This window comes from Oncorhynchus kisutch, linkage group LG5, assembly GCF_002021735.2.
Source record: "Oncorhynchus kisutch isolate 150728-3 linkage group LG5, Okis_V2, whole genome shotgun sequence".
Lineage (NCBI taxonomy): Eukaryota > Metazoa > Chordata > Actinopteri > Salmoniformes > Salmonidae > Oncorhynchus > Oncorhynchus kisutch.
This window is the reverse complement of record NC_034178.2, coordinates 49800205-49820149: the sequence shown is the minus strand read 5'-3', so window position 1 is coordinate 49820149 and position 19945 is coordinate 49800205. Positions and strand designations below refer to the sequence as shown.

The 19945-nt window shown below is 43.6% G+C and overlaps 1 protein-coding gene across 3 annotated transcripts in view; it reads left to right on the top strand.

Moving 5' to 3' along the window:
• LOC109891193 (inositol 1,4,5-trisphosphate receptor type 1) overlaps positions 1-19945 on the top strand; it is a 177180-nt gene that overhangs the window by 55722 nt on the left and 101513 nt on the right. For all 3 annotated transcript variants that reach the window (XM_031825256.1, XM_031825258.1, XM_031825257.1), the window contains exons 27-35: positions 95-265; positions 890-970; positions 1095-1232; positions 1311-1436; positions 1619-1819; positions 2078-2329; positions 2729-2854; positions 3125-3253; positions 19752-19872. In XM_031825256.1, the coding sequence (XP_031681116.1) occupies positions 95-265; positions 890-970; positions 1095-1232; positions 1311-1436; positions 1619-1819; positions 2078-2329; positions 2729-2854; positions 3125-3253; positions 19752-19872 (1345 nt within the window). The remainder of the gene's footprint in view (positions 1-94; positions 266-889; positions 971-1094; positions 1233-1310; positions 1437-1618; positions 1820-2077; positions 2330-2728; positions 2855-3124; positions 3254-19751; positions 19873-19945) is intronic.

The following is a 19945-nucleotide window of genomic DNA, read 5'->3' as shown; positions in this document are numbered from 1 at the left end:
TCTTGTTCGTCTCTAATCATAAACACCATGCAACCATCCAAAATCTGGTGTCCTCCATACTGGTGTCCTACCGGTGGGTTGCCCATGCCTCCAGGTCCAGTTGCTGGTGACCAGTCAGGATGTGGAGAACTACAAACAGATCAAGTCAGACCTGGACCAGCTACGCTCCATTGTGGAGAAGTCTGAGCTGTGGGTCTACAAGAGACTGGGGCCAGACGAGGGCATGGACACTGGGGAACACTCTGCCGAGTCTCAACACAAGAAGGTACGGTAGTAGTCCGAGAAGGTACAGTAGTCGATTCAGATTCAGAGTGTTTGATAGGCACATGTACAGTGTTGCAAGTGTGATTGCAGGGTACAGTGAAAATCTTTGGCTTTGAGCAACATGCAGGACTCTAATAGTTCAATAAGGTACGGTAGTAGTCCAAGAAGGTACGGTAGTAGTCCAAGGAGGTACGGTAGTAGTCCAAGGAGGTATGGTAGTAGTCCAAGAAGGTACGGTAGTAGTCCAAGAAGGTACGGTAGTAGTCCAAGAAGGTACGGTAGTAGTCCAAGGAGGTATGGTAGTAGTCCAAGGAGGTACGGTAGTAGTCCAAGGAGGTATGGTAGTAGTCCAAGAAGGTATGGTAGTAGTCCAAGAAGGCATGGTAGTAGTCCAAGAAGGTATGGTAGTAGTCCAAGAAGGTATGGTAGTAGTCCAAGAAGGTACGGTTGTAGTCCAAGAAGGTACGGTTGTAGTCCAAAAAGGTACGGTAGTATGCATCCACAAAACAGGAGTTAGCCACCTAGTGCTTAGCTCTGTGTGTTAAACTATGGCAATAGAGCGTTGGTGTTAGCCTGCTAGCTATCCTTTGGGAGAAATGCATTGGCTAATGGTCTTGTTCTTTAGGGTGACTCCAACTCAAGTGGCTCAGACAAACCAAAGAAACCAGAGAGCACCAGCAGCTACAACTACAGAGTGGTGAAGGAGGTGAAGTCTAAACAGTCTTTTTAACTTTTCATTATACTGTATTATCATATAGGTATCTGGGACAGATGGAGCTATGGGCAACATAGTAAACCCCTTTGTCTACACATGTTGTGTGTGTGTGTAGATTCTGCTGCGTCTCAGCAGGTTGTGTGTTCAGGAGAGTCTGTCCGGCAGGAAGAGTAAGAAGCAGCAGCAGAGACTCCTCAGGAACATGGGGGCCCACACCGTGGTGCTGGAGTTACTGCAGATCCCCTATGAGAAGGTACTGTGTTTGTGTGGGCGTGTTTGTAGAGGTGTGTTTTTGTGCTCTCCATCCTTTCATCGTCAGTGTCGTCTCCAGGGGGAGGATGTGCGTATGCAGGAGATCATGAAACTGGCCCACCAGTTCCTGCAGAACTTCTGTGCAGGGAACCAGCAGAACCAGGCCCTGCTTCACAAACACATCAACCTGTTCCTCAACCCTGGGGTAAGACAGACTACACTGACCCACCATGACCTCACCACTGCTCTTACTCTTACCATGACATTAACACTGTCTTACTCTAACCATCTCTTCTACTCTTTCTCTCTCTTTCTCTGTCTCTTCTGTGTCTCCCTCCTTCTTTCGCTCTCTCTCCCTCCCCCTCTTCTCTCTCTTCCCCCATTTAGATCCTCGAGGCAGTCACCATGCAGCATATCTTCATGAATAACTTCCAGCTGTGCAGTGAGATCAATGAGCGAGTGGTGCAGCACTTTGTCCACTGCATCGAGACGCATGGCCGCAACGTCCAGTACCTCAAGTTCCTGCAGACCATCGTCAAGGCCGAGAGCAAGTTCATTAAGAAGTGTCAAGACATCGTCATGGCTGAGGTCTTTTTTCAGTAATAACCTCAGCATGTGTATTTGTCAACGTTTCAGTCTAGTTGACTCTTTTCAAGACAGTTAATTTGTCATTCTAAAAGAGTTGTCTATTTCTACAACTTGATACCTTAATACCAAATTATATTCAACTCAAGTCCATTACCCAACAAATCCTATTCGGACATATTTGTCCATCCCTTTCCAACCTACCCTGTACCCTCCATTGACTCTATTTTTCTTTATTTTCTGTCCCTCTCTTCTCCATAGCTGGTGAATGCTGGTGAGGATGTGCTGGTGTTCTACAACGACCGTGCATCCTTCCAGACCCTGGTGACGATGATGCGGTCAGAGCGGGACCGTATGGATCAGAACAGTCCTCTGATGTACCACATTCACCTGGTAGAGCTGCTGGCTGTCTGCACTGAGGGAAAGAACGTCTACACTGAGATCAAATGTAACTCTCTGCTGCCTCTGGATGATATAGTGAGGGTGGTCACCCACGAGGACTGTATTCCTGAGGTGAGTTGAGGAGATGCAGGATGGAAGATGCAGAGAGAGAAGGGTGGGGATTAGGGTTAGACTTGAAGGTCTAGAGCAGGGGGCTATGGGTTTCCAAGACATCACAAGCCAACAGTAACAATTATCAACTAACCGTCCCCACAAAGGCCTGTATGCCCTTATCCCCGTTTCACTCTTGTGGACAACTAATTGTCCACTAGCTGTCATCTTCTCTGTGTTAGACAGTTTTGAGCCTCACTGTATGGGAACAAACCCAGTATAACCATGTCAACTAACATCATGCTACTGTACTCCAGCCCAGGCCAAAGCTACAATCAAGATGCATTCATCATCATTGTAAAACAACTCCTAGGGGCATAGACAGGGTGTAATGATGGTATTTAATCCTGTCCTTTCCAGGTGAAGATAGCCTACATCAACTTCCTGAACCACTGCTATGTGGACACAGAGGTGGAGATGAAGGAGATCTACACCAGCAACCACATGTGGAAGCTCTTTGAGAACTTCCTGGTGGACATCTGCAGGGTGAGGGACAACACTTACACAATAGTTCTATGTCTGAATGACTGATGAGTGTGGGTCAGGGTTTCAATTGAACTCATTTACAAGGCATCATTGGAGCACAATAGTATAACTATTAGCATAACACAGTTTATCCTCCTGTACTATACTATACTGTACGTATCCCTGCATTCATTTCAGTATTCAGACTATATAGATGTTATAAGGGCAGTACAACTACAGGTGAAACAGGAGTGAGTTGTGGTCACCTTCTTGACCTTGTGTCTTCTGCAGGTGTGCAACAACACGAGTGACCGCAAACACGCCGACACGTTCCTGGAGAGCTACGTGACCGAGACAGTCATGGGAATCGTGACCACCTTCTTCAGCTCACCTTTCTCCGACCAGTCCACCAGCCTGCAGGTAACCACTGGCAACCAACAACTAACCACTGTTATCCATTTTACATCATTGTGTCGACCGAAACCAAACTGTGTTGGATCAGATATTTTCTTTTCACATTGTTGAAACCGTCCTGAAAAGGACAGTGGTGGATGTGTAACCAGGCCGGCTCAGTAAAGCTTGGTTTGGCTCGCCTCGGAGTAAGACAGTGCTAATGTCATGGTTGAAGGTTTAATAATGACCAAAAATTTCTCTGTAGATAGTGTAGCTCCCAGATCCCAAGAGGCACCTGTCTCTCTCCTAACATAGCCCCTCCCACAACTAGCTATTGTTACCTTTAACCCCCAGCCCCCTCCCTCTCTTTCATCACTTTATTGTATAGTGTAGGTGACCAGGACCATGTTTGTAAATATGGATAGATATACTAATAGTCACCAAATCTACATTTAACCACATATGCATACAGTATGTCCCCTCCCTCCATTGACATAACCTAATGGTTTCACCCCACTCCCTTCTCCACCTACCAACCTATATGGTGAATCCATTTCAATTCAATCACTTTTTGACAGCACCTCCTTTGATTTGAACAGAACCATCCATACATATTTGACCATTGTAGAAGTGCTCAGAAAGTGTATTTTTGAACCTTAATGCCAAAACATTCAATAGATAAAGGTGCTCAAAGTTGACCCATTTTGCAGACCCCACCATACCATGAGACAGCCATGTGTTCTTCACTGGAAAAGATCAACAGTTGAGATGGATATCATTTAAAAGCTTACTAACAGGGTTAGTCAAACTATTTTATCATTTCTTGAAAAACATGTTTTTTAATAGAAAATTGACTTTTTAACCTTTAACATCAATTATCTAAAAGCGTTAACTCTGATTTTTATTTTATTTTTATATACACATATGTTGTTGAGACACAACATGCTCTTGAATACAGGGTGGGTGTCATGTTTTGGCTGATAAATGTACTAACATGGGAATAACACACCAGAGAATGTTGACTTGAAAATGGCGATAATAATGGCGCCGAAGGAGATGGCTGCCGATTTACGATCCTGTATCCAATTGTGCTATTGTGCACGTTTTTTCGCGTTATTTTGTACATAATGTTTCTGCCACCGTGTCTTATGACCAAAAAGAGCTTCTTGACATCAGGGCAGCGATTACTCACCCCGTACTGGAAGAATTGTTCAATGAGTCGGACAGGAAGGATTTAGTTCGGAAAGCCCAACAGGGCCCTCAGCCCCGTCATTCGCAGGAGGAAAAGCCGGAGATATCGTGGACGACAGTCCGGGTGCCTTGTAAGGATGCGTCGCCAAGAGGGTAGTCTACCTTTACCATCGGTCCTATTAGTCAACGTACAATCAATCGATAATAAAATAGACTAACTACGAGCATGTACATCCTACCAACAGGACATTAAAACTGTAATATCTTATGTTTCACCGAGTCATGGCTGAACATGATTAAAATACACCTGGCGGGTTTTAAGCTTTTTCGGCAGGATAGAACAGCAGCTTCTGGTAAGACAAAGGGCGGCGGTCTATGTATATTTGTAAACAACAGCTGGTGCACAAAATCTAAGGAAGTCTCTGTTTTGCTCGCCTGAGGTAGAGTATCTCATGATAAGCTGTATACCACACTATTTACCAAGAGAGTTTACATCTATATATTTTGTAGCCGTCTATATACCACCACAGACTGATGCTGGCACTAAGACCGCACTCAATGAGCTGTATAAGGTCATAAGCAAACAGGAAAACGTTCATCCAGAGGCGGCTCTCCTAGTGGGTGGGGACTTTAATGCAGGGAAACTCAAATCCATTCTACCTAATCTTTACCAGCATGTTAAATGTGCAGCCCGAGGGGGGGGGAAAACTCTAGACCACCTTTACTCCACACACAGAGCCCTGTCGATGTTAATGGGGGCCTGTTCAGCCCTCCCTTTCCTGTAGTCCACGATCAGCTCCTTTGTCTTGCTCACATTGAGGGAGAGGTTGTTGTCCTGGCAACACACTGCCAGTTTTCTGACCTCCACCCTATAGGCCGTCTCATCATTGTTCGTGATCAGTCCTACCACTTGTGTCGTCAGCAAACTTAATGATAGTGTTGGAATCATGTTTGGCCATGCAGTCGTGGGTAAACAAGGAGTATAGGAGGGGACTAAGTACACACCACTGAGGGCCCCCAGTGTTAAGGATCAGCATGGCAGACGTGTTGTTGCCTATTCTTACCACCTGGGGGCGGCCCGTCAGGAAGTCCAGGATCCAGTTCCAGATGGAGGTGTTTAGTCCCCAAGTCCTTAGCTTAGTGATGAGCTCCATGGGCACTATGGTGTTGAACACTGAGCTGTAGTCAATGAACAGCATTCTCACATATGTGTTCCTTTTGTCCAGGTGGGAAAGGGCAGTGAGGAGTACGATTGAGCCATCTGTGGCTCTGTTGGGGCGGTATGCGAATTAGAATGGGTCTAAGGTGTCCGGGAGGATGCTGTTGATGTGAACTATGACCAGCCTTTCAAAACACTTCATGGCTACCGACGTGAGTGCTACGGGGCGGTAATCATTAAGGCAGGTTACCTTAGCTTCCTTGGTCACAGGGACTATGGTGGTCTGCTTGAAACGTAGATATTACAGACACGGTCAGGGAGAGGTTGAAAATGTCATTGAGACACTTGACAGTTGGTCCACCCATGCTTTAAAGACCAGTCCTGGTAATCTGTCTGGCCCAGTGGCTTTGTGAATGTTGACCTGTTTAAAGGTTTTGTTCACATCGGCTACCGAGAGCATTATTTGCTTGTAAGCGGGAATCAGGAGGATTGAATTATGGTCAGATTTGCCAAATGGAGGGCGGGGGAGAGCTTTGTATGCATCTCTTTGTGTGGACTAAAGGTGGTCTAGAATTTTTCTTTCCTCTTGTTGCACATGACATGCTGGTAAAATTGATTTAAGTTTGCCTGCATTAAAGTCCCTGGCCACTAAGAGCACCGCTTCTGGGTGAGCATTTTTTTCTTTGCTTATGGCCTTTGGTTGAGAGCGGTCTTATTGACAGCTTCGTTCTGTGGCGGTAAATAGACGGCTACGAATAATGTCGATGATCTCTTGGTAGATAGTGTGGTCTACAGCTTATCATAAGGTACTCTACTTCAGGTGAGCAATACCTCAAGATTTCTTTAATATTAGACATTGCGCACCAGCTGTTATTGACAAATAGGCACACACCCCCACCCCTCGTCTTACCAGATATAGCTTCTCTGTTCTGCCGGTGCATGGAAAATCCCGCCACCAGCCACGTTTCGGTGAAACATAAGATATTACAATTTTTAATGTCCCGTTGGTAGGATAATCTTAATTTTAGGTTATCAATTTTATTTTCCAATGATTGCACGTTAGCAAGAAGAACGGATGGCGGTGGGAGTTTACTCGCTCGCCTACGGATTCTCAGAAGGCAGCCCGATCTGCGGCCCCTTTTCCTGCCTCTTTTCTTCTTGCAAATTACGGGGATCTTGGCCTGTTCCAGTGAAAGCAGTATGTCCTTCTCGTCCGTCACGTTAAAGGAAAAAGTTTCTTCCAGTCTGCGTGAGTAATCGCTGTTCTGAATTCCAGAAGTTATTTTCGGTCATAAGAGACGGTAGCAGCAACATTATGTACAAAATAAGTGGAAAAAAATAAGTTAAACAAAACGCAAAAAAAAATTACAAATAGAGCAATTGGTTGGGAGAATGTAAAACGTCAGCCCTGTTCTACTGCGCCATATTTTCATCAGTACTTCATGTACAGTGGGGCAAAAAAAGTATTTAGTCAGCCACCAATTGTGCAAGTTCTCCCACTTAAAAAGATGAGAGAGGCCTGTAATTTTCATCATAGGTACACTTCAACTATGACAGACAAAATGAGGGGAAAAAATCCAGAAAAACACATTGTAGGATTTTTAATGACTTTATTTGCAAATTATGGTGGAAAATAAGTATTTGGTCACCTACAAACAAGCAAGATTTCTGGTTCTCACAGACCTGTAACTTCTTCTTTAAGAGGCTCCTCTGTCCTCCACTCGTTACCTGTATTAATGGCACCTGTTATTAGTTTTTTAAGACACATGTCCACAACCTCAAACAGTCACATTCCAAACTCCACTATGGCCAAGACCAAAGAGCTGTCAAAGGACACCAGAAACAAAATTGTAGACCTGCACCAGGCTGGGAAGACTGAATCTGCAAGAGGTAAGCAGCTTGGTTTGAAGAAATCAACTGTGGGGGCAATTATTAGGAAATGGAAGACATACAAGACCACTGATAATCCCCTCGATCTGGGGCTCCATGCAAGATCTCACCCCGTGGGGTCAAAATGATCACTAGAACGGTGAGCAAAAATCCCAGAACCACACGGGGGGACCTAGTGAATGACCTGCAGAGAGCTGGGACTAAAGTAACAAAGCCTACCATCAGTAACACACTACGTCGCCAGGGACTCAAATCCTGCAATGCCAGGCGTGTCCCCCTGCTTAAGCCAGTACATGTCCAGGCCCGTCTGAAGTTTGCTAGAGAGCATTTGGATGATCCAGAAGAAGATTGGGAGAATGTCATATGGTCAGATGAAACCAAAATAGAACTTTTTGGTAAAAACTCAACTCGTCGTGTTTGGAGGACAAAGATTGCTGAGTTGCATCCAAAGAACACCATACCTACTGTGAAGAATGGGGGTGGAAACATCATGCTTTGGGGCTGTTTTTCTGCAAAGGGACCAGGACGACTGATCCGTGTAAAGGAAAAAATGAATGGGGCCATGTATCGTGAGATTTTGAGTGAAAACCTCCTTCCATCAGCAAGGGCATTGAAGATGAGTCTTTCAGCATGACAATGATCCCAAACACACCGCCCGGGCAACGAAGGAGTGGCTTCGTAAGAAGCATTTCAAGGTCCTGGAGTGGCCTAGCCAGCCTCCAGATCTCAAACCCATAGAACATCTTTGGAGGGAGTTGAAAGTCCGTGTTGCCCAGCAACAGCCCCAAAACATCACTTTTAGATTTGCTAACTTCTTAGTAATGACTCGGGACGTCGGTTTTGATACGAAAGCTTCTTTTAGTAAGAATACTTGTTTACGTTACATTTAACAACAATTGTTTTGGTACAGAGCAATGCAGGTAAGATGCTGTCGGAAAGTCAGCCACAATCACTCAACACCTGCACATAATTGGCGCGTTATCACTCATTCCTCTTGCAAGGCATTCTGGGACTTGCAGTCAAAAAGCGTAATTCAACACAACCCAATACAATTACATATGCAAATAAATCTAAAGAAATATCTCATATCTCAGCTCAAAGAATAAACTTAAACATTAAGTCTAACACATTAAAGTTACAACATCCTCCCCCCCCGATGAACAATTGTGTTCATCTAGATCTCTAGGCAGTATATCAACTGAATAGGTCTCCTCAACAAAGTCCCTGAAGCAGTACGAACTGAACATGATCTAACTAAGCCATCTTGGCCTGGAAAGAGTTCTTCAATCTTTCCTAGTTTCCAGGTTTGTCTGCGTAGGTTATCTTCTCCAATGAGTACAACGTCACCCGCCTTCAGTGGGGTGGGCTGTGGTGTGTCACAGCGGTGTGCTGACTTTAGATCCAGCAAGTAGTCTCTTCGCCAACTGTTCCAGAAACGGGTCACAAGTCTCTGCCTGTACTTCCATCTGCGTGTCATTTCCCGCTTGTGTAACGTTGGGTGCTGAGTGTCACTTGCTCCAGAATGCATCACCTTCTCATGGTGGTACTGTATCAGCATTTCTGAGTATCTGTACTTATTGGGCAGAACCCATGGGTGCTGCTCTCTGAATGTGAAGTTGGACTGTTGCAGTCTTCCTCCTACACTGAGCAGTTCGTGTTCGTCCAGGAAAGGTTTCAGTTCTCTGATTTTACAGTCATTGTTTAGGCTTTTTCCTGCCTTCAGTAGTTTGATCTCCTGTCCGAAACTCTGTTGTTGTGTTACCTTAATCCAGTACTTTTCTGCATTGAACAGTTCGTCAGCAGTCAGTTCACCTTGCATCTTTATGGTTGTACGAGCATTGGCTATGAATCTCTTTATCCAGGCGGTGACTCTGAACACTCTTTTCAGTTTGCTGTACCTTTCAAGCTCCAACACAGGTTCAGTGCTGTCTGTGCTGTTTGCTGCGAGTTGTACAGTAACCTGGCAACTGGACTTGAGTTCTATATTCACCTCTTCCGGAACCTTGTTATCATCAGTCTCTTCGGACTGATTGGGTGATGTCAGAATTCTGGGTCCATTCCACCATAGCTCGCTCTGTGTCAAGTTTCGAACAGTTTGTCCTCTTGTAGGGAGGTCAGCTGGATTAGTTTTCCCTTCAATATGTGACCATGACTCTGGATTGGTCAAGGACTGGATCTCCGTTACTCTGTTCGCAACAAACTGTTTCCATTTCTGAGCTGAGCTGCAAATCCAATGCAGCACGATCATCGAGTCTGTCCACATTTTGATCTGTTTTTCTTCCATTTTCAGTGTGGTCATCAAGTTGTTTGCTAGTCTCGTTCCAATCACAGCTCTCATGAGCTCCAGGCGTGGCAGCGTCATTTTCTTAAGTGGGGCTACCCTGGACTTGGATGCGACTAGACTTGTTGTTTCCCTGGATTGTGACTCACCTTGCAAGTAAGCTACTGCACTGTAAGCCCTTTCACTTGCATCACAGAACGTGTAGTTTCAGGGTGTGGTTATTCTGTGGCCGCATGTCTGTTCGGTACCACCTTGGTATGATGAGCTGGTGTAACTGGGGTAGTTCTGAACACCACTGTTGCCATTCTCGTGTCAGATCAGGTGGTAATTCTTCGTCCTAGCTGAGTCCCCTCTCCCACATTTCCTGGAACATGCACTTGATCCTGATGGTGAAGGGAGTTAAGAAACCAAGAGGGTCGAAGATACGTGCAGACGACTGCAGAACACTTCTCTTTGTGTTTTCCTTTTGCCTTAGGATGCTCAGTAACGGCCTGAGTTCAAACAAAGTCATCCGTTTCCGGCCTCCATACTAAACCTAAAACCTAATCCTTGTGTTTGTAACGTCAACGGGTGGTCAGTTGTCGTACTCTCCTCCCATTTTGTTTTCAATTCAGGAGAATTGTTTATCCATTTGCAGAGGTCCCTGCCTGCAATCGACAGCATTCGCTTTGCAGTTGTTGTCACAAGGTAAGCCTCTTCAACATTGCGTGAACTTGCAATGAAGTCATCTACGTAGAGTGACTCTCTCAGTATCTCTAAAACTTCTGGTTGTTCTGTTTCATATTGGTTCAGGTGCTTCCTGATTGTAGCTGCCAGAAAAAATGGACTTGGGGAAGCTCCAAATACCACTCTTTTCATCCTCAGCTCCTCTTCATTTTCTTTAGAACGCTTTATCAGAACGCTGAGCAGATCCGGATTCAGGTTCGGTCCTGTGAGTAGACAGTCATTGAGAGATGGACAGCCATCTTCATGGGACGAGGCATCAAACACCACTCTCAGTTTTGTTGTCACCTTATCTTCTCGGAGTACTGCATGGTGAGGTAAGTAGTATTTTACGTTGTCTGCACTTGATGCGTTGTCCTTGGGCACGTCCTCTGCCATATCTTGTAGTAAGTAGTCTTCTACTACTTCATTGTATCTGCTGTACAACGTCACATCCTCCTTCAGTATTTTCTTCAGACCTTCAAACCGTTTCTTGGAGATTCTATAGTTGTCTTGGAGTTCTGGCATTTCTCGTTTCCATGGCAACTCCACATGGTATCGCCCATCTTTGAAGGTGGTTGTTTCCTCAAACCTTTGCAGAGCCTCGGTTTCCTCTGGGTTCTGTGTCCTCTCGCTTAAAATACCCAGCGACTCAAGCTCCCAGAATGCATGCAGTTGCTTGGAGACTAGTGTGTCTTCATCAAGTAGGATGAACATGCAGGTTGCCTCGGCGACACTTGACATGGACACGGGTCCCTGCACCGACCATCCAAAGGTGCTCTCTAAAGCAACTAGCGTCTCCGTCAGTTGCTCCACTCTGCCTGATACTATCTGCCAGTAGTAGTTTGCTCCTATCAGGACAGAGAGTTCAGGATCATTGTCATCTCCTGGAAAGTCTGCGAGCTGCAGTCCCCTTTTACTGAGCTCATGCTGAATCCGTTCACCAGGAACCTTCATCACAGCTGTGCACACTTGTGGGGTTTCAATTGCCTCTATCTCTATTCTCTGCTGTTTGTCCCAGACATTCTCCAAGATGACTTTCACTGTGTTGCGTTGGGACGTTGCTGGGGCAGAGGAGCCAAACGTGTGAAGAGTGAGTGCCTCTTGTCTGATTACTGGTAGCTTCAAGCCCTTCACAAGTTTTTCATGTATGAAGCTTCTCTGACTGCCTCCATCTAGTAAGCAACGAGCCATCTTCCTGCCCGATGGGCCTTCTACCCATGCCTTTGCCGTTTGTAGCAACACAGTGTTCTGTCCATCTGGTTTCATCTTCACTGAATGGGGAATAACTGAGGAAACAACAGCATCTACAGAAACAGTAGGGGGTTGCACCTCACTCCTCTTACTGGTACACACCGCAATGTGATGTCTGCTTCCACATATTGCACATGACACATCTTTGACTTTACAGAATTTTGCTATGTGTCTCTATCGTAAACATACAAAGCATCTTCCCATGTTCTTTAGTTTCTCTTTGCGTGTAGCAATATTGTAGCCAGGGCAGTTTTCTGATTTTTGGTCTGCACTGTCACAAAATAGACACGTTTGCTGTTCCTTCTGGCTGGCTGTATGCAGTGCTGCAGCAGAGGGCATGTTGGGTCTTTTTGGTTTCATTTCATTGGAGAAGCATGACTTGTTCCATGGTTTGCTCTCTTTCTGTTGGTTGTATGATCTTGTCATTTGTAGCGCTCTCTCCCTGCTCTGAACCTCTTTCTGTAGGAAACTGATAATCTCAGACACTTTCCATTCATCATCTACTCCCCTCTGACGACTATAGTCAAGAGCTATGTCCTCTGGAATCATCTGTAGTAAGATTGGGCATAGTAGGCTTCCATAGGATTCTGACACTACACCCAGTGATTCCAGGCTCCTAATCTGAATTTCACATTCATCATATAGCTGCCTCAATGCATTTAGATCGGAGGATTTCTTCACAGGTGTGAGATTCAGCAGCTTTGACATATGAGCACTAATCACAAGATCTTTCCTTCCAAATCTGCTCTTGAGTAGAGTGATTGCATTATCATAGTTACTGTCTGTTAACATCAGTCCTGCTACTGCCTTTGCAGCTGGTCCAGTGAGATATGTTTTCAGATAGATAAACTTCTCTTTTTTACACAGTGAATCATTGTTGTGAATAGCAATCTCATACTGGCTCCAAAACTCCTGCCACATACTGACATCTCCATAGAATTTCTCAATAATCAACTTCGGTAGCCTTACTGAGTTAGCATCACTCACCCGGGCTGGTAGTGGATTGACGTCCTGTTTCTTCGTTATCACTCTTTGTGCACGACTCTTCAGCATGATAATGCGTTCTTTATAATCCTCCATGCATGCAATCTCTGCCTCCAATCCGTCCAATGGCGTTAACTGTTCAATTCCACGATCGAGTTCAAACAAACTGTCCTCCTTAGCTGATAACAATTCCAACAATGTACTCAAGTGATCGGTATCCGGATTTGACTGGGATATTTCCACGTCAATCTGATTCAAAATCTGTGTTGTTGCGCCTCTCGAATGGTACCCCGCTTTCGTCTCATTCTTTCTGCTTCATGCCGACGTTCCTCCTCATCCATTTCAGCCACTTCTTCGTCGCAGCTCATATCCCGGGTTTCGGCACCAAATTTTAGATTTGCTAACTTCTTAGTAATGACTCGGGACGTCGGTTTTGATACGAAAGCTTCTTTTAGTAAGAATACTTGTTTACGTTACATTTAACAACAATTGTTTTGGTACAGAGCAATGCAGGTAAGATGCTGTCAGAAAGTCAGCCACAATCACTCAACACCTGCACATAATTGGCGCGTTATCACTCATTCCTCTCGCAAGGCATTCTGGGACTTGCAGACAAAAAGCGTAATTCAACACAACCCAATACAATTACATATGCAAATAAATCTAAAGAAATATCTCAAATATCTCAGCTCAAAGAATAAACTTAAACATTAACTCTAACACATTAAAGTTACAACAATCACTGCTCTAGAGGAGATCTGCATGGAGGAATGGGCCAAAATACCAGCAACAGTGTGTGAAAGCCTTTTGTGAAGACTTACAGAGAACATTTGACCTTTGTCATTGCCAACAAAGGGTATATAACAAAGTATTGAGGACTTTTGTATTGACCAAATACTTACTTTCCACCATAATTTGCAAATAAATTAATAAAAAATTCTACAATGTGATTTTCAGGATTTTTTTCCTCATTTTGTCTGTCATAGTTGAAGTGTACCTATGATGAAAATTACAGGCCTCTCATCTTTTTAAGTGGGAGAACTTGCACAATTGGTGGATGACTAAATACTTTTTTCCCCCCACTGTACATACATGATACATGTACATATTACCTTGACTAACCAGTGCCCCCACACAATGACTCTGTTCAAGTTCACCCTATATAGCATCACTTGTTATTTTACTCCTGCTTATTTGTTACTTTTATTTTCCGTTTTTTACTTATCCATTTTTTTCTTAACATTTTAAGAGACATTTTTTAAGAAAAAAACGTTTTTTAAAAATCTTAAATCCTTAAAACATTGTTAGTTAAGGGCTTGTAAGTAAGCATTTCACTCTAAGGTCTACTACACCTGTTGTATTAGGCACATGTGACAAATTAGATTTGATTTGATTGAATGAGATTTTCGATTTTAAATTATACTGTTAATCCTCCATAGAACACCTATTGAAATATAGATCATAGAATAGACATGACCATTCAAGTTGACATTTGATGGTGGGTGGACCGGTGGTCATCTTTATGGAGGTAAAAATGTCAATTAAATTTACAGTATTCGGAAAGTATTCAGACCCCTTGACTTTTTCCACATTTTGTTACGTTACAGCCTTATTCTATAATTGATTGATTAAATTGTTTCCCCCCATCAATCTACACACAATACCCCATCATGACAAAGCAAAAACAGTTTTTTAAATTAATTTTAGCAAAACAAATTACTTAAACATCACATTTACATAAGTATTCAGACCCTTTACTCAGTACTTTGTTGAAGCACATTTAGCAGTGATTACAGCCTCGAGTCTTCTTGGGTATGACTCTACAAGCTTGGCACACCTGTATTTTGGGAGTTTCTCTCATTCTTCTTTGCAGATCCTCTCAAGCTATGTCAGGTTGGATGGCGAGCATCGCTGCACAGCGATTCTCAGATATCTCCAGAGATGTTCGGTCGGGTTCAAGTCTGGGCTCTGGCTGGGCCACTCAAGAACATTCAGAGACCTGTCCCTAAGCCACTCCTGCGTTGTCTTCGCTGTGTCCTTAGGGTAGTTATCCTGTTGGAAGGTGAACCTTTGCCCCAGTCTGTCCTGAGCAGGTTTTCATCAAGGATCTCTGTACTTTGCTCTCATCTTTCCCTCGATCCTGACTAGTCTCCCAGTCCCTGCTGCTGAAAAACATCCCTGCAGCATGATACTGCCACCACCATGCCTCGCCATAGGGATGGTGCCAGGTTTTCTCCAGACGTGACGCTTGGCATTCAGGCCAAAGAGTTCAGTCTTGGTTTCATTAGACCAGAGAATGTGTATATATATATATATATATATATATATCACTAGGCAAGTCAGAACAAATTCTTATTTACAATGACGGCCTACCCCGGCCAAACCCGGACTACTATCACGGCTGGATGTGATGCAGGGGACTCCCAATCACGGCCGGATGCATCCTGAATTCAGGTCTAAAAAGAAACATTTTCTGTGGGCAAACATGTATAGAAAGTTTTGTGTAAATCAAAAAAGGGATGCTGTCAAAAAGTGATTGAATTCAAATGGGTTTAAGCTATAGGCTCTTAAGTGATTCCTACCAATTTCTGAAAATGTAGATGGTGAATCACATAACTCTAGACAAGGGGTGTGTGTGTGTGTGTGTCCGAGCAATACGGTTTTAAAATGCACCCCTTCTCTGAACATAGAGTGACGTACTGTCAGAGAACGCCAGTACACACCTCCTTCCCTCAGTTCCTTCAACCTCATTTGCCATTTCTGTCTTTCATCCTGGAACATGGAGTTAGTCATCATCCTAGCCTTAGAGGGCTGTAGCCTCTTGCTGTGACCGTCTGTAATGATTATCATGCCGTTTTCCTGTTGTACAGTCATATCCTTGGTAGACAACATGCAGTAATTGTTGATCATTGTGTTCAATGTCCATTCTTGTACTTCTTGGTAAACGGCTCGCTCTTCAATTCCTAGAATAGAAGACATTAGACCTTCTAGACCCCTCAAACTGAACTCTGGACCATGAAGGCAGTTCCATTGCATTTTTCCCCATTGTTCCCTTTTAATCATGCACTGATTTAGACCTGTGACACCAGGTGGGTGCAATTTAATTGTCATGTAGCAGCAGGCTCCGGAACCCGTAGGGTAAGAGTTGATTATTATGGGCATCTGCACCAGTGTGTAGAGCAAGGTTCCCAAACTGGTTGCCCCCTGGCCAAATTTGGCCCACGGGTGATTTTATTTGGCCCCCCAAGTTTTCTGAACAATTATTTTGTTTTATTTTTTATTGTTGGACAGAATACTGTAAAGACACCAGCAAAATCAGCTGCAAGTGATTTTGATAATCTGTTCCAAAGTATTCCCACGCACAATGTGATCATATACAAATGTAATGTGATTATGTTTTAGTCAAATATTATATCTGTTTGGGCTTTTTACGGTCAATTTGCAGTCAACAAAATATTTGTAATTATGTTCCGGCCCCCTGACCATCCGCTCAAGAAAAAAATATCATCCCGTGTCTTAATCTACTTGATAATCCCTGGCGTAGAGACTGTTAGAGAGGTGAGATACCAGGTTATCAAGTGGCTTGTCCTGAATATTGTCACTGACAATTCTTTTATTTTCTGACTGCTTTCATCCTCTGCTGCAGGCCTCACTTTTGGGGAAAATGGTAGAGGTATTTTATTTACATTTATTGGAATGGGGACCACACACATCTGGGTGCTAATGTTTTGTGTGTGAGTATGCAGGTGTATGTGCTTTTCCATCCCATTACCTCAGCTGGTGTTGGTAGGGTTAGACAACCTTAGCACAAATGCAATGTTTCCTCTCCAATTTTTGTCTGAATACAAACAATTTTTGTTTAGTCATGTTCAGTTGGTCTGACAGGGTGTTGTCACTGTGGTGTCACACAGGGGTTTGGGTGGGCTGGGCCAATATGACGGTGTGATGTTGGTGCTTGGTCCCCCTCTACCCTAACACAGTCAGAAGGGGGAGGGGTTTGTGGTGTAAGGTAACAGGTTGTGAGGATGCAGCAGAATCTGAGGCAGATTTCCAATTGTGCCATCATGTTGTTTCACAGGGTTAGGTGTAGGGGTCGACCGATTATGATTTTTCAACACCAATACCGATTATTGGAGGACCAAAAAAGCCGATGCCGATTAACTGTCCGATAAAATTTAAAAAAAAAAGATATATATTTTAAAAAATGTATTTGTAATAATGACAATTACAACAATACTGATTTAACACTTATTTTAACTTAATATAATACATCAATAAAATCAATTTAGCCTCAAGTAGACAATGAAACATGTTCAATTTGGTTTAAATAATGCAAAAACAAAGTGTTGGAGAAGAACGTAAAAGTGCAATATGTGCTATGTAAGAAAGCTAACGTTTCAGTTCCTTGCTCAGAACACGAGAACATATGAAAGCTGGTGGTTCCTTTTAACATGAGTCTTCAATATTCCCAGGTAAGAAGTTTTAGGTTGTAGTTATTATAGGACTATTTCCCTCTATACCATTTGTATTTCATTAACCTTTGACTATTGGATGTTCTTATAGGCACTTTAGTATTGCCAGTGTAACAGTATAGCTTCCGTCCCTCTCCTCGCTCCTCCCTGGGCTCGAACCAGCAACACAACGACAACAGCCACCACATCGAAGCAGCGTTACCCATGCAGAGCAAGGGAAACAACCACCCCAAGGCTCAGAGCGAGTGAGGTTTGAAACGCTATTAGCGCGAGCTAACTAGCCAGCCATTTCACTTCGGTCACACCAGCCTCATCTCGGGAGTTGATAGGTTTGAAGTCATAAACAGCGCAATGCTTGACGCACAACGAAGAGCTGCTGGTAAAACGCACGAAAGTGCTGTTTGAATGAATGTTTACTCGCCTGCTTCTGCCTACCACCGCTCAGTCAGATACTTTGATACTTGTATGCTCAGTCAGATTATAAGCAACACAGGACACGCTAGATAATATCTAATAATATCATCAACCATGTGTAGTTAACTAGTGATTATGATTGTTTTTTATAAGATAAGTTTAATGCTAGCTAGCAACTTACCTTGGCTTACTGCATTTGTGTAACAGGCAGTCTACTTGTGGAGTGCAACGAGAGAGAGGCAGGTCGCTATTGCGTTGCACTCTTTAACTGTACGGTTGCAAGATAGGTTCCCCCGAGCTGACAAGGTGAAAATCTGTCTTTCTGCCCCTGAACGAGGCAGTTAACCCACTGTTCCTAGGCCGTCATTGAAAATAAGAATGTGTTCTTAACTGATTTAGTTAAATAAAGATTAAATAAAGGTGTAAAAAAAAAAATATAATAATAATAATTCGGCAAATCGTCACCCAAAAATACCGATTTCCGATTGTTATGAAAACTTGAAATCGGCCCTAATTAATCGGCCATTCCGATTAATCGGTCGACCTCTAGTTAGGTGTACATTTGATTTGTAATGGTGGAGACTTGATATTAAGTGTGAGTTGGAAACATTCCTGTTAGGTATACAATAGCATAGTTCTATAGACCTTATATTATTATCTACACTGAACAAAAATGTAAATGCAGCATGTAACAATTACTTTTACTGTACTTTTACAAACAGTTACTGTTGATATAAGGAAATAAGTCAATTGAAATAAATGAATTTGGCCCAAATCTATGGATTTCACATTACTGGGAATACAGATATGCATCTGTTGGTCACAGATCAAAATAAATAAATAATTAAAGGTAGGAGCGTGGATCAGAAAACCAGTCAGTATCTGGTTCGCCTCATGCAGCGTGACATCTCCTTTTGCATAGAGTTGATCAGGCTTTTGATTGTGGCCTGTGGAATATTTTCCCACTCCACTTCAATGGCTGTGCGAAGTTGCTGGATATTGGCAGGAACTGGAACACCCTGTCGTACACATTGATCCTGAGCATCCTGAACATGCTCAATGGGTGATCTGTCTGAGTATGCAGGCCATGGAAGAACTGGGACATTTTCAGCTTCCAGGAATTGTGTATAGATCTTGCGACATGATGGTGTGCATTACCATGCTAAAACATGAGGTGATGGCGGCAAATTAATGGCACAGCAATGGGCCTCAGGATCATGGTATCTCTGTGCATTCAAATTTCCATCGATATTTTGTTCATTGTCTGTAGCATATGCTTGCCCATACCATAACTCTACCGCCACGATGGGGCACTCTGTTCACAACGTTGACATCAGCATATCGCCCACACGTCACCATACACGCTGTCTGCCATCTGCCCGGTACATTTGAATCCGGTATTCATCCGTGAAGAGCACACTTCTCCAGCGTGCCAGTGGCCATCGAAGGTGAGCATTTTCCCACTGCAGTCAGTTACAACGTCAGACCCTGGTGAGGACGACGAGCAAGCAGATGATCTTCCCTGAGATGGTTTCTGACAGTTTGTGCAGAAATTCTTTGGCTGTGCAAACCCACAGGTTCATCAGCTATCCGGGTGGCTGGTCTTAGATGATCCCGCAGGTGAAGAAGCCTGGATGTGGAGGTCCTGGGTGTGGTCACAGATGGTCTGCGGTTGTGAGACCGGTTGGAAGTACTGACAAATTCTCTGACAGACTTTAGAGGCGGCTTAAGGTAGAAATATGTACATTCAATTCTCTGGCAACAGCTCTGGTGGGCATTCCTGCAGTCAGCATGCCAATTGCACGCTCCCTCAACTTGAGACATCTGTGGCATGGATTTGTGTGACAAAACTGCACATTTTAGTGGCATTTTATTGTCCCCAGCACATGTGCAATGATCATGCTGTTTAATCAGCTTCTTGATATGCCACCCCTGTCAGGTGGATGGATTATCTTGGCTAAGGAGAAATGCTCATTAACAGGGATGTAAACAAATTTGTGCATAAAATTTGAGAAAAGTAAGCTTTTTTTGCTTATCGAAAATTTCAGTGATGTTTTATTTCAGCTCATGATACATGGGACCAACACTTTACACTTGCGTTTATATTTTTGTTCAGTGTAGTTGATCTGTGTTATAACTTAATATTATTATTATTCTCTACCTTCTCCCTGTCCCCAGACCAGACAGCCTGTGTTTGTTCAGCAGTTACAGGCAGTGTTCAGAGTGTATCACTGTAACTGGCTGGTCCCAGTTCAGAAGGGCTCAGTGGAGAGCTGTATCAAGGTGCTGTCTGACGTGGGTAAGGAGGACAACACATTCCTAACACTAACCCCCAACACTGATTATATCATCAACTAACAAAGACAACTCAA